At 50.9% G+C, this 14,853-nt stretch overlaps 1 protein-coding gene across 1 annotated transcript in view; it reads right to left on the bottom strand.

The window, feature by feature from the left end:
* LOC137362550 (autism susceptibility gene 2 protein homolog) overlaps nucleotides 1-14,853 on the bottom strand; it is a 33,748-nt gene that overhangs the window by 13,317 nt on the left and 5,578 nt on the right. Inside the window, exon 2 of the mRNA XM_068026938.1 lies at nucleotides 10,444-10,617. Within this exon, the coding sequence (XP_067883039.1) occupies nucleotides 10,444-10,617 (174 nt within the window). The remainder of the gene's footprint in view (nucleotides 1-10,443; nucleotides 10,618-14,853) is intronic.

Genomic DNA, 14,853 nt, shown 5'->3' on the forward strand with positions numbered 1-14,853 from the left:
ACAGACTGGAATCTAATCGAGGGGTTCAGGGGTTTATATATAGAATAACAGATACCCGGGAGTGAGTTACAGACTGGAATCTAATCGAGGGATTCGGGTGGTTTATATATAGAATAACAGATACCCGGGAGTGAGTTACAGACTGGAATCTAATCGAGGGGTTCGGGGGGTTTATATATAGAATAACAGATACCCGGGAGTGAGTTACAGACTGGAATCTAATCGAGGGATTCGGGTGGTTTATATACTCAATTACAGATACCTGAAGTGAATTGTAGGGTTGTAAATTATTTAGAAGGTGATGATGGAGTTCAGATTGACTGGAAAATCTGTTCTCAGGTTCAGGTTACTGGAAATCACTCCCCTCGCTGATAAAGAGCTGTGCGTGGCTGCAGCCTGCAGGGGTCGACCCTGGCGAGAGACAGAGGGTTGTGGCTGGACGAGACGCTAACCCCGAGGGTTACGCCTGCCCTCTCAGGCGGACGTCCCAAGGGAGTTCGCCCCGGTATCCTGGGGGTTAACGTTTAACCCACAGCCAACCTCACTCATGAACAGATCATCTGGTCCTTTCTGACACCGCTGTCCATGGGATCTTGCTGTGTGCAAATTGACTGCCGCGGTACTGGGCTGGCTCTGCGTGCCCGCAGTCCAGGATTAATATAACTGACGCACGCACGCACAGCCTAAGTGCCTAATGGACTTGCCGACAAGGTTGAAACCCTATGGAATGAACGGGACAAGGGCAACCTGGATACGAACGTGGCAGAGTGACAGGTAAGAGAGAGTGTTGAGGTGAACAGTTGTTTATCGGACCGGAGAAAGGTATATAGTGACACAAAGGCACAAATCATTGAAGGCAACGGGGCGGGTTGAGAAAGCGGTTAATAAAGACCTAAGGGGCTTCATAAATAAGAGGCATAGAGTACAAAAGCAAGGAAATTGTGGTGAACCCTTTTATAAAACACTGGTTCGGCGTCAACTAGAGTATTGTGTCCAATTCTGAGCACCGCACTTTAGGAAGGATGTGAAGGGTTTTGAGGGTGCAGAAAAGATTCAGGAGCATGGTTTCAGGGATCAGGGAGTTCAGGGACGTGGATAGATTGGAGAAGCTGAGGCTGTTCTCCTTGGAGGAGAGAAGGTTGAGAGGAGATTTGATGGAGGGGTTCAAAATCAGGAGGGGTCTGGACAGAGTAGACAGGGAGAGACTGTTCCCATTGGTGAAGGATCGGGAAGCAGAGGGCACCGATTTGAAGCGATTGGCAAAGCAGGCGGAGGCGGCCCGAGGGGAAATCTGTTTGACGCAGGGAGCGGTTCGGATCGGGAATGAGCCGCCCGAGAGCGAGGCGGAGGCAGATTCAGTGGCGGCTTTCAAAAGGGAATCGGGCAATTGACAGACGAGAAAAGATTTGCAGGGCTACGGGGGAAAGGACGGGTGGGGGGGGGGACTGGGCGAAGTGCTCTCGCAGAGGGCTGGCACGGACACGAGGGGCCGAATGGCACACCTTCGGTGCTGGGACCGTGCTCTGATTCTCAAACAGGCACAAATGAGTCGACAGCTGCAACGAGGGGCCCACTGTCATCTTGTTTTCAAATGAAAGGGAGCACAAACAAGGCTTGAAATTAAGACGGTGGCGTTAAGCTTCACACGCGGGCTGTGCGTTTCCTTCTGAAACCATCGGGTGTGAGCGTGTCGGATATTAAGAGCGCGGGTGAGACGAGCTCGAGCAGGCAGAAGAGTTTGCTTGAGAGGGGGGCGGGGGTGACAGGGGATGAGAAGCAGCCGATCGAGGAAGGCCCAGCAGGGGGTGGGGGAAAGAAAGGACGTGCAGGGATGAGTGGCTGCACAGTTGGCAAGGCCGCTGACCACATCCCTCCCCCTCCCCAAGCCTTCCTTTATCGGTTGTTGCGGGACCGCAGCAATGCAGCTCAGTCACGCTGCCAGCATCACCACTTTTCTGATCTCATCGCTGCTCATTAGTTCGACAAACCTGCTCATTAAGTCAGGCAAACAAGACGGGGGTGGAGGAATCAAAAACAGCAAGGCATCAATTACACTTTTAACTCCGTCAGTTCCAAGAGCTTGCTTCATCCCCGCATGCCACTGCCGCACGCCATGGTGTGCCAACAGGGCTCATGACATGGTGGGGAGGCGAGGGAGCGACAGCAATGAAAGTGTTGCTGCCTGGTGCAGTTCATGTTAAAGTCACTGTTTACTTACTCTTAAATTAATTTACCAATATTAAAAGATATCACTCCCGGCATGCAAAGCGTGACTTCTGGTTACTGCGTTTTTTTGCCACTCGTGTCAACTGCCTGCCCCCTGCTGTTGCAAGTCCCTGTGCCCACATTTCGAAAGCAAACCTCCTATGTAAACCTGTCACGCTGTAATTACACACTCCCGCCACTGGTGGCACTACAGCGCCAAAGGGAGCAAGGAATCCGGGTACAGGTGAGAAAATGGGAGTTGAGGTAAATGATCAGCCGCGATATTGTCACATGACGGCGCAGGCTCGAGGGGCTCCTTGTCCCTCCGCCAGAGAAATCCCTCTGCCCCGAGCTCTCACTCCTTCCCGGTTCCCCCAATTGCCACAAGTTTTAGCATTTACTGATTACGAAGAGCAACTATTTGATAGATCCGGGAGAACGAATTGGCGCGTGGGTGCCAGGTCCAAGTACATCCCCTGCCTCCTCGCCCTGTTCACCCTCAGGACCACAGGACTCAACTCCCGTGGTCGCAGATGCTCGAGCAGTAAGTGGTCATCTCCCTCATTGAGACTGTAGGATGGCAGGTTTCACACCTTATAAATGAGGGGCCTCCAACCACAGCAATCTGTGGGCACCGCAGCGGGGAACTGGATTACCCTTGAAACAACGTGCAGTCTCACGGGGGCAAGAGAGAGAGATATTCGGACAAGATTATCTGCTTATCGATCACACTGATGCCTGTGGGCGCTTGCTGTGAGCACAAGAGCCGCCACTTCTCCCGACGAGACTACGCTTCCAAGATCGTGTACTTCATTGGCTGGAGAGCACCCGAGGAGCTGAAAAGAGCCCAAGAAATGCACTTTTTTTGTTTTTAAGCCACACAGTCACCATCATGGGAAAATGCAGCACGGTTTTGCTCATTGAATCTCGCCACAGAGGAAGAGGCTAAGAGGAGGCTCAGACAGGCGTCACCAAGGTCTGGCGTTGAGCAAGTCAGTTTCCTCTCTGTCGACTTTATGGTAAACCACAGTCATGACGAGAACTGAAGTCACTTCAGTAAAAAGAAATAAAACCGGAGGGCGGGAGCCGAGGCGTCCTGGGACGGCACTTCCGCAAAAGCAAGCAGAGGCCGTTGGGCCCATCTCCTGGTTCAGCCCGACAAGAAAATGGAGCGGGCAGGCGCAAGTGGGAATCTAGTTAAAAGGAAGGCGTGCCAGCGTCTTGCCCACTTGCAATGTGAAGTTTGCATTTCCCCAGTGCCTTTCCTGACCTCGGCAAGTTGATCGGAGGGTGGATGTCAAAGATTTGACAAGCCTTTTCGCGCACAGCATCGCACGTGGGGAGGGGAGAGAGTAAAAGTCCAAGATAACGTGCAGCTTTGGTCTTCAGCTGCAACATAGGAAGAGTGGGCCATTCAGCCCATCGAGCCTGCCCCGCCATTCAATACTATCATGGCTGATCACCCACTGAGACCCCCTTTCATCTTGCTCCCTCGTTCTCGGCTTGCCCCCACAAGAGGAAACCCATCCTCTCAGCATCTACCCTGTCAAGTCCCTTCAGCATCTTGTATGTTTCAATAAGATTGCTTCTCATTCTTCTGAACTCCAATGAGTACAGGCCCAAACTACTCAACCTTACCTCATAAGACCACCCCTTCATCCCAGGAATCAACTTCGTGAACCTTCTCTGCACTGCTTCCAATGACTTAAAATAAGGAGACCAAAAATCTACACTGTACTCTGGGTGCGGTCTCACCAACGCCCTGTACAGCTGTAGCAAGATTTCCCTACTTTTAACATGCACCTCCCTTGCAATAAAGGTCAACATTCCATTTGCCTTCCTAATTACCTACACCACACGGACTGCAGCGGTTCAACAAGGTGGCTCTGATTGGTAGAGGCGTTGCCATGGGGAACGCACCATGTCCACTTGCCAACCAATCAGCACTCTCTTCTCTTACTATAAATCCGTTGTTTCCTTACAATGGTATTCTTGCGAATTGTCCTGATGAGTGCAAGACAAAGAACTTTGACAAAATGTCTCTATTTTCATCAATACTCAAGTTAGTGATTCTCGGATTCTATGCAGGCGTGTGGTCAGTTCAGAAAGATACAAATATGGAAAATCCCCTTGAATATATTTCCGCACAAATCATCCAAAACTTCGCTGCCCGCATCCGAACTCACACCCCAAGGCCCATTCACCCATCACCCGCTGACCTACCTTGGCTCCCAGTCCCGCAACGCCTCCATTTTAAAATTCAGCTGCCTGGGCCCCAAGCTCCGGAATTCCCTCCCTCTTTGAAAGAGCTGCCCAATTAATCTCGCGCGCCTGCCCTTCCCTCGTCGCTCCGTCAATTTTTCCCCTTCGAATCGGCCGTGATCTAACTGAACGGCGGAGCAGGCTCGATGGGCTGGAAGGAACATCGGAACGGGAGTCGGCCAAAGTATTTCTCCCATTTCCCCGTTTGAAGGGGACTATTGAATCTGCTTCCACCGCGTTCCAGATCACAACTCGCTGCGTTAAAAAAAGTTTCCTCGTGTCATCTCTGGTTATTTTGCCTATTATTTTAAATCTGTGCCCTCTGATTACTGACCCTCCTGCCAGTCTCTCCTTATTTACTCCGTCAAAAACCATCGATGAATTTGAACGCCTGTATTAAATCTCTCCTGGGCCATCACTGCTCAAGGGAGAACAGTCTCAGCTTCTCTACTCTCTCCAGCTAAGTGACGTTCCCCCCGTGCAAGCTAAACCTCCTCTGGAACGCTCTCCCACGCAAAAAAAAAGCTGCTGAGGCAGGGGATGGATTGGAAATTTCAAAACAGGCATCAAGAGCCTTCGGATTCGGCCGACGCACGAAGGATCGAAGATCGCTGAGTGCAGTGAAGAGGCAGCATCCCGCTGAACGGCGGGCGGAACACGCTCCAGGGGCTGAGCGCCCCAACCCTGTCGCCATGTGCAGGGAATGGAACCGAACAGCAGGACGGACCCAAGAGGCCTCCTCCTGGCCCTCCAGGATGAAGGGAGTGGGCGAAGGGAAAGATCAGCAGCAGACTGTGTCACCAGTGTGTCAGGAACAGTTCCCCCTTACACACACGTTGATGCATCAAGAAAGGCAAGTGTGTCAATCTAATGCCAACTAGCTGAGTAACAGACAATTCAGCAATCTCACATCACAGTGGCTCAAAGCCAGGTCCACAACGCCGTCAGCAGCACCTTGAAAGCCCTGTATGCTTTGGGAAGTTTGCCAGGGATGGGTAGGCGGCGACAAAACACATGATTCATCCCCTTGGCTCCTGCTGCAAGCATCGACACGGGGGAGGTGGAGATGAGCCAGGGGAAAATTTTTTTTAAAAAAGAAAGAAGTTGCATTCTGACACGACTTTGCACAGGCCCCGGGACGCCCCCAAACCACTCTGCCAGCAATGACGCACGAGGGCGGTCGGCGGCGTCACGCAGAAAAGGCAGCAGCAGCCATTTTGCGCACAGCAAGATCCAATGTACTAAACGGACCAGAGAGGATGCTTCGGCGTGCGGGGTCAAGGGGTAAATGCTGGGCAACACACCGGGGAGAATCCATCCGCCACCACCCTCCCCCGCCACAGCCCCCCCCCACCCAACTATTCTTTCACATCCACGTGAGGGGGCAGCCGGGTAACGCCTCAGGCAGAGGATGGCTTCGCCAACAGGGTGGCAACCCACCAAACGCTCCCCCCCCACCCCTGCACTGACACCAAGAGTGGCAGTCTGGAATACAGGGCTCGATGGGACCTGAACCCACTCAGAGGCGAGCAGCTAAACATGGCTCGACCGCTGACACCAAGGAACAGAGGCCCAGTTCCTTGTCCCACCCAAAATGAAGACATGGGAACACATCCTGGTCCGTATCACTGCATCAACCAAGCTGAGCTGTATGAGAGATCAGGACAACAGCATGTACAAAGAGCTAGCGGGGCAGTGGGATTAGTCTGGGGATTGATACAGGACTATGGGGAGAGAGCGGGGGCAGTGGGATTAGTTTGGGGATTGATACAGGGATATGGGGAGAGAGCGGGGCAGTGGGATTGGTTTGGGGATTTATCAGGGCTATAGGGAGAGAGAGCGGGGCAGTGGGATTAGTCTGGGGATTTATCAGGGCTATAGGGAGAGAGAGCGGGGCAGTGGGATTAGTCTGGGGATTGATACAGGACTATGGGGAGAGAGCGGGGCAGTGGGATTGGTTTGGGGATTGATACAGGGCTATGGGGAGAGAGCGGGGCAGTGGGATTAGTTTGGGGATTTATCAGGGCTATAGGGAGAGAGAGCGGGGCAGTGGGATTAGTCTGGGGATTGATACAGGACTATGGGGAGAGAGCGGGGCAGAGGGATTGGTTTGGGGATTGATACAGGGCTATGGGGAGAGAGCGGGGCAGTGGGATTAGTTTGGGGATTGATACAGGGATATGGGGAGCGAACGGGGCAGTGGGATTAGTTTGGGGATTGATACAGGACTATGGGGAGAGAGCGGGGCAGTGGGATTAGTTTGGGGATTGATACAGGACTATGGGGAGAGAGCGGGGCAGTGGGATTGGTTTGGGGATTGATACAGGGCTATGGGGAGAGAGCGGGGCAGTGGGATTAGTTTGGGGATTGATACAGGGATATGGGGCGCGAGCGGGGCAGTGGGATTAGTTTGGGGATTGACACAGGGCTATGGGGAGAGAGCGGGGCAGTGGGATTAGTTTGGGGATTGATACAGGGATATGGGGATTGATACTGGGATATGGGGAGCGAGCCGGGCAGTGGGATTAGTTTGGGGATTGATACAGGGCTATGGGGAGAGAGCGGGGCAGTGGGATTAGTTTGGGGATTGATACAGGGATATGGGGAGCGAGCGGGGCAGTGGGATTAGTTTGGGGATTGACACAGGGCTATGGGGAGAGAGCGGGGCAGTGGGATTAGTTTGGGGATTGATACAGGGATATGGGGATTGATACTGGGATATGGGGAGCGAGCCGGGCAGTGGGATTAGTTTGGGGATTGATACAGGGATATGGGGAGAGAGCGGAGCAGTGGGATTAGTTTGGGGATTGACACAGGGCTATGGGGAGAGAGTGGGGCAGTGGGATTAGTATGGGGATTGATACAGGGATATGGGGAGAGAGCGGGGCAGTGGGATTAGTCTGGGGATTGAAACAGGACTATGGGGAGAGAGCGGGGCAGTGGGATTAGTCTGGGGATTGATACAGGGATATGGGGAGAGAGTGGGGCAGTGGGATTAGTCTGGGGATTGATACAGGGATATGGGGAGAGAAAGCAGGGCAGTGGGATTAGTCTGGGGATTGATACAGGGATATGGGGAGAGAGCGGGGCAGTGGGATTAGTTTGGGGATTGATACAGGGATATGGGGAGAGAGCGGAGCAGTGGGATTAGATTGGGGATTGATACAGGGATATGGGGAGAGAGCGGGGCAGTGGGATTAGTTTGAGGATTGATACAGGGCTATGGAGAGAGAGCGGGGCAGTGGGATTAGTTTGGGGATTGATACAGGGCTATGGGGAGAGAGCGGGGTAGTGGGATTAGTTTGAGGATTGATACAGGGCTACGGAGAGAGAGCAGGGCAGTGGGTTTAGTTTGGGGATTGATACAGGGATATGGGGAGAGAGCGGGGCAGTGGGATTAGTTTGGGGATTGATACAGGACTATGGGGATAGAGCGGGGCAGTGGGATTAGTTTGGAATTGATACAGGTCTATGGGGAGAGAGCGGGGGCAGTGGGATTAGTTTGGGGATTGATACAGGGATATGGGGAGAGAGCGGGGCAGTGGGATTAGTTTGGGGATTGATACAGGGCTATGGGGAGCGAACGGGGCAGTGGGATTAGTTTGGGGATTGATACAGGACTATGGGGAGAGAGCGGGGCAGTGGGATTAGTTTGGGGATTGATACAGGACTATGGGGAGAGAGCGGGGCAGTGGGATTGGTTTGGGGATTGATACAGGACTATGGGGAGAGAGCGGGCTGTGGGATTAGTTTGGGGATTGATACAGGGCTATGGGGAGAGAGCGGGGCAGTGGGATTAGTTTGGGGATTGACACAGGGCTATGGGGAGCGAGCGGGGCAGTGGGATTAGTTTGGGGATTGATACAGGAATATGGGGAGAGAGCGGGGCAGTGGGATTAGTTTGGGGATTGACACAGGGATATGGGGAGAGAGTGGGGCAGTGGGATTAGTATGGGGATTGACACAGGGATATGGGGAGAGAGCGGGGCAGTGGGATTAGTATGGGGATTGATACAGGGATATGGGGAGAGAGCGGGGCAGTGGGATTAGTTTGGGGATTGACACAGGGCTATGGGGATAGAGCGGGGCAGTGGGATTAGTATGGGGATTGATACAGGGATATGGGGAGAGAGCGGGGCAGTGGGATTAGTTTGGGGATTGATACAGGGATATGGGGAGCGAGCGGGGCAGTGGGATTAGTTTGGGGATTGACACAGGGCTATGGGGAGAGAGCGGGGCAGTGGGATTAGTTTGGGGATTGACACAGGGCTATGGGGAGAGAGCGGGGCTGTGGGATTAGTTTGGGGATTGATGTAGTGACGAGCCAACATAGATACAATGGGTTAAAAGGCCTCCTGCATGCTTTAAACTCTTCAGTTCGATTAATCATCTTGAGGTTTTCCCCAGGCTGTAATTGTCACATTCTGAGCCGAAGGCAATATCTTCATTCCTTGAGATTAAATAATTGTGTTACCAGTTTTTTTTTGTCACTTGAAAGGTGAAGCTAACTGAACATCTATTTTATGGCACTTGTCACTTTTCCTTCACATTCCCACAGATGAGGAATGGATGTGAGCACATTGGACATCCTGCTGTGGCTCACACAAGTGGCTGACATTGTTCTTGGAGCCCCACCAATGACACATGTAATCACTGCTGGGGGAAATGGGAGATGGGGAGCGAGGGAGTAAGAGAGAGAGAGAGAGAAAAAAAGAGAGAGAACAAAAGAAAAGGAGAAAGAGAGAAAGAAAAAGAGAAAAGAAAGAGAAAGAGCAAAGGAAAGGTCAGAGGAAAGAAAGAGAGAGAGAGAGAGGAGGAGACAGACTGAGGGGCAGCCCAGAGGGTGGGAGAGGCTGTGGCTGAGATGGAGGACAGGAGAGAGGTGATAGCCAAGGAGGAGCGAGAGCACGAGCAGGGGCCGCCAGCTGGCCAAGTGGGCGGGGAAAGAGAAGAGAGGGAGGGGTTGCGACTGTTGCCGATCGTGGCTGACTCGTGCCTACAACAGAAGCAAACTCTCACCAAAGAGAAACACGCCACTTGCAGATTGTAATCTAATCGGAGTTACACACGGTGCAACCTCTGCTCCCCTCGGTGAAATCGCAAGAGGAGTTGATTACATTAGAAGCCGGTACTGCCGCTGGAGAAGCAGGTTTCAAATGCACATCCCTCCGCAGGGGAAAAAGGATAACATAAAATGTGCAGCAGTCTTGTCTAACCAACCTTACTTCCCACTGTCAGGTCACCTTCTCCACATTGTATGGAAATGAGGCGGCAGAACTTCAGACATCAAAACCGAAGCAGGATGTCTGCCTTGGCCAAATTATACCCACCACCCGCCCTTTGACCCCGTTCGTGCAAGTCCACCTGGGAGGCTGGCCACAGAACATGGACAAACCCCGACAACAAATATCTGCATTTATAAAGCACCTTTAAATGTCGTACAAAGCGGCTCACATTGGAGACAAATTGACATCAAAGCCACGAGGAGATATCTGGGGGCCAACGACCCAACACTTGGTCAAAGCGGTTGGCTTTGGGGGCCTTAATGGAGGAGAGAGACGGAGAGGTTTGAGGGAGGGGGTGAATTCCAGGGCTTGGGGGCCGAGAAGAGCCTGAACCGGAAGGGGACACGGCCTCCGCCTTTCCGGCCTTGCCAGAGAAAACTGTTTCCCCCACCCCCAACTTTCTCAAATGCCACCGCCCCGCACCCCCCCCCCCCAAACTCTAATTTGAGCATCTCCATCAAACCTCCACCTTCTCTCCTCTTCAGAGAACAATCCCAGCTTCTCTGCTCTCTCCACAAAAACCAAACTCCCTCATCCCCTGGTATCACAAAAAGGTCCTCACAAAGACCTTGGCCCTCTTGCCAGTGAGTTTCACATCCTCACCACTCCCTGGGTCCAAGGAGTACCTCCTAAATCCCCTGGGCTGGGTTTACCAGCGACTCGGTCGGCCCCCGCTTGGTCGCGCTCTCACCTTTAAGTCGGAAGGCTGCGGGTTCGATTCCCCATCCAGGAGTTGGGGACGTTCTTTCGGCCGACACTCCGCTGCAGTGCTGATGGGAGTGCTGCACTGCCGCAAGTGCTTCGCCTGCGACGTTAAACCAAGGTCCCATCGGCTGGTCAAGTGGGCGCAAGATATCCCATGGTGCTGGGGGAAGAAGAGCGAGGAGTTTTATCTGTGCCCTCACCCGACATGACTGAATTAAACCACCGACAAACAAAAAAAAACCAGCCGCTGCTCAGATCGCTGCTGTTTGCGGGATCTTGCCATGCGCGAGTTGCGCAGCTGTATTGGCTTACACAACGGTGAGCGCACAGAGAGTCTCTGCTAACTACAGCAAACGGCATCTATTTAAAAAGAGTCTCTACAAACTGCAGCAAACAGAGTCTATTTAAAAAGAGTCTCGATGAACTACAGCAAACAGCGTCTATTTAAAAAGAGTCTCAATGAACTACAGCAAACAGCGTCTATTTAAAAAGAGTCTCGATGAACTACAGCAAACAGAGTCTATTTAAAAAGAGTCTCGATGAACTACAGCAAACAGTCTATTTAAAAAGAGTCTCGATGAACTACAGCAAACTGAGTCTATTTAAAAAGAGTCTCGACGAACTACAGCAAACAGAGTCTATTTAAAAAGAGTCTCGATGAACTACAGCAAAGAGTCTCTTTAAAAAGAGTCTCGATGAACTACAGCAAAGAGTCTCTTTAAAAAGAGTCTCGATGAACTACAGCAAACAGTCTATTTAAAAAGTCTCTACAAACTACAGCAAACAATCTATTTAAAAAGAGTCTCGATGAACTACAGCAAACAGAGTCTATTTAAAAAGAGTCTCGATGAACTACAGCAAACAGTCTATTTAAAAAGAGTCTCGATGAACTACAGCAAACAGTCTATTTAAAAAGAGTCTCGATGAACTACAGCAAACAGAGTCTATTTAAAAAGAGTCTCGATGAACTACAGCAAACAGCGTCTATTTAAAGAGTCTCGATGAACTCCAGCAGAGTCTATTTAAAAAGAGTCTCGACGAACTACAGCAAACAGAGTCTATTTAAAAAGAGTCTCGACGAACTACAGCAAACAGAGTCTATTTAAAAAGAGTCTCGATGAACTACAGCAAAGAGTCTCTTTAAAAAGAGTCTCGATGAACTACAGCAAACAGTCTATTTAAAAAGTCTCTACAAACTACAGCAAACAATCTATTTAAAAAGAGTCTCGATGAACTACAGCAAACAGAGTCTATTTAAAAAGAGTCTCGATGAACTACAGCAGAGTCTATTTAAAAAGAGTCTCGATGAACTACAGCAAACAGAGTCTATTTAAAAAGAGTCTCGATGAACTACAGCAAACAGAGTCTATTTAAAAAGAGTCTCGATGAACTACAGCAAACAGAGTCTATTTAAAAAGAGTCTCGATGAACTACAGCAAACAGAGTCTATTTAAAAAGAGTCTCGATGAACTACAGCAAACAGAGTCTATTTAAAAAGAGTCTCGATGAACTACAGCAAACAGAGTCTATTTAAAAAGAGTCTCGATGAACTACAGCAAACAGAGTCTATTTAAAAAGAGTCTCGATGAACTACAGCAAACAGAGTCTATTTAAAAAGAGTCTCGATGAACTACAGCAAACAGAGTCTATTTAAAAAGAGTCTCGATGAACTACAGCAAACAGAGTCTATTTAAAAAGAGTCTCGATGAACTACAGCAAAGAGTCTATTTAAAAAGAGTCTCGATGAACTACAGCAAACAGAGTCTATTTAAAAAGAGTCTCAATGAACTACAGCAAAGAGTCTATTTACAGAAGAATCACTGCGAAGTATAGCAAACAAAGGTTATTTTCTTTTGAAAAAAAAAGGTCTCCACAAACTAAACTCATGACCAAAACATCAAAGTCCCCCAATAAATGCCGGGTTTTTCCTCCAGGAAAACAGTGAGTAACATACTACAAACTGTGTACACAATCGATCCCAGTCTCTTCCACCAGTGTGGTTTCTAGGCGTGTTTGACAGGTGGAGATTTACCAACCGTCGCCATTCTGGCCGGGAATAGTGGGGGTGTGATTGCACCCAGAGGGGAATGGAAGCACCTTCTCTCTTGGGGCGAGAAGTCAGTGCGCAGAGACCAGGGGGCAAATATGCAAAGGTTTACTTACAGCAAAAAATGGTTAATCTTTCCTGCTTTTATTTCTTGCCAATCTACGCATACAGACACGAGGGAGCTCTTCCGTACCCGGCCGCCAAACATGCTCAGGGAGGCTCGAATGTCCTGCCACTCTGGTACCCAAAATGCAGTAAAACTCGAGCGCTTTACAAAAGGTCACTCGACCCCCACAACGAGGTGGCAACCTTCAACGTGCGGTCGCGGTTCGGTGTGGAGTTTTGTCCAATTTTTATTTCAACCTAGCTCTCGTGAGCAGAGTCGGTCACCAACTTCACGGCTAAGGGTTCGAGTTGGGGCTGTAACAAACGGGGCAATGATCTGATTTTTAAAAAAACACTTCGCGACGCTGTGGTTTTTTTTTTTGGTTTCTTTGGCCTCGATGATGCCAGGGACTTCAGCTGCACGGAGAGACCAGAGAGAGTCTGCGACTGTTGAAGAGGGTACGGGCGGATTTACCAGAACGGTACCAGGGTTACGGGGCCTCAGATCACGCAGAGACTCGGCAGAAGCTGTGGCTGTTCTTCTTGGAGCAGAGAAGGCCAAGAGGAGATTTGACATCGGCGTTTGAAACCATGAAGGGCTTCGATTGAGGAAAGGAAGAGAAACTGGTTCCCACTGGCAGACGGGTCAGTAACCAGAGGACACAGATTTTAAGTAAATGGCAGCTGGCTGGAGGTGAACGGAGGAGAACTGTTGGTATGCAGCCACTCTCTCCTCCGACTCAGAAGTATGTGGGTTCAAGTCCCGCTCCAGGCTGACAGTCTACTGCAGCACTGAGGGAGTGCCGTGCTATATTTCGGACAAAGCACGAAATCGCGGACTTTGTCCGCCCTCACTGCAGGATGCAAGAGATCCACTATTGCTAAGAGGAGTAGGGGACTTCTCCCTTGGTGTCCTGGGGCCAATATTTAACCCTCAACCAAAAAAAAAACAAAACCATTTGGTCATTTATCACAGGGCTGCTCGTGGGAGCAGAGGGAGGGGACACTGTACACATACACATGGGCCTTAAGGAGAATCACCGGTCACAAATCACTGGGACTAGCATTAAACACAGCGAACAAGCACTGAACCGAACATGGTGTTTCAACCAATTCGACTGGTTATGTGGATTTCATTCCGAAATGGGTGTGGGCCACTCCCCGGAGGCCAAGCAGTCACCCACAGATTGCAATCACATTCCCCTCCGGATCGCAATGACTCGCCCGCGTCTCAACGTTTGATCGTGCCGCCTCTTGGGCCGATCGCCTTCAATCGGCGTCCCTCCAGCTCCCCGCCCTCCCGCCACTGGGAACAGTTCCTCCTCGTTCACCCGATCCAAAGGCTTCCCGATTTCGAGCGGCTCGAATGAATCTCCTCTTAACCCTCTCTCCTTCTGGGAGCAATCGCAGTTCCTCCACATTAACTGAAGCCCCTCATCCCACACCCCCCCCCCCCCACCCCCGGTACCATTCTAGTAAACCTCCTCCGCACCCTCGCCAAGGCCCTTGACGTCATTCCTCAAGTGCGGTGCCCAGAATTAAGCAACACCCCAGTTGGAGTATCTCCTGCGTACCCAAGTGCAAGTTATTAATACATCGAGAAAGAGCAGTGGTCCTAATACTGACACCTGAGGAGGGGGTGCAAAAAAAACAACAACAACTTTGTGACCCCCAAAGCACTCCGGCAGAAGGTGCAAACGTGTTGGCCGGCAGGGAGCTGTTGGGCCGAATGGCCCGTTTCTGTGCCTGTAAAAATACCATGCAGTTGCAGAACAGTTACAAAGCAAATCGTGCGAGATCATCTGTTGCCCCAGTATCTTAAGACACTGGCTTTTAAAATAAAAACCTCCCAAGAGTCTTCACACCAGTACAAATCAGACACAATTCGACACAGAGGGGGACGTCGGGGCAGGCACCCCCGAAAGCTTGGTGGTTGAGCTCGGTTTCAGCTGCCCGACAGCACCTTCAAATACACATCGGCCCCGCCCGGGGTTCATCCTCCTGCACAGCTCCCTCCGCCATCCTTCATCGTGCTTTAGTCCTGCGCCACCAAATTCCTGATCGGATCAAGCAGTTCTCCTCCCATTCGCCCAGCTGTAATGACCGAATGGGTGAGCTGGTAACCCTTTGTGCTCTCAACTGGTCCCAGTAATCAACGGCAGGCAGCAATAATGAAAATGCTCGGAGCAATGTGAAGTTGGCAAGTGGCAACCTGGCCCTCCTCCCACGGAGAGAATCCCTTGC

The sequence above is a fragment of the Heterodontus francisci genome, unplaced genomic scaffold (assembly GCF_036365525.1).
Source record: "Heterodontus francisci isolate sHetFra1 unplaced genomic scaffold, sHetFra1.hap1 HAP1_SCAFFOLD_545, whole genome shotgun sequence".
Taxonomy (NCBI): domain Eukaryota; kingdom Metazoa; phylum Chordata; class Chondrichthyes; order Heterodontiformes; family Heterodontidae; genus Heterodontus; species Heterodontus francisci.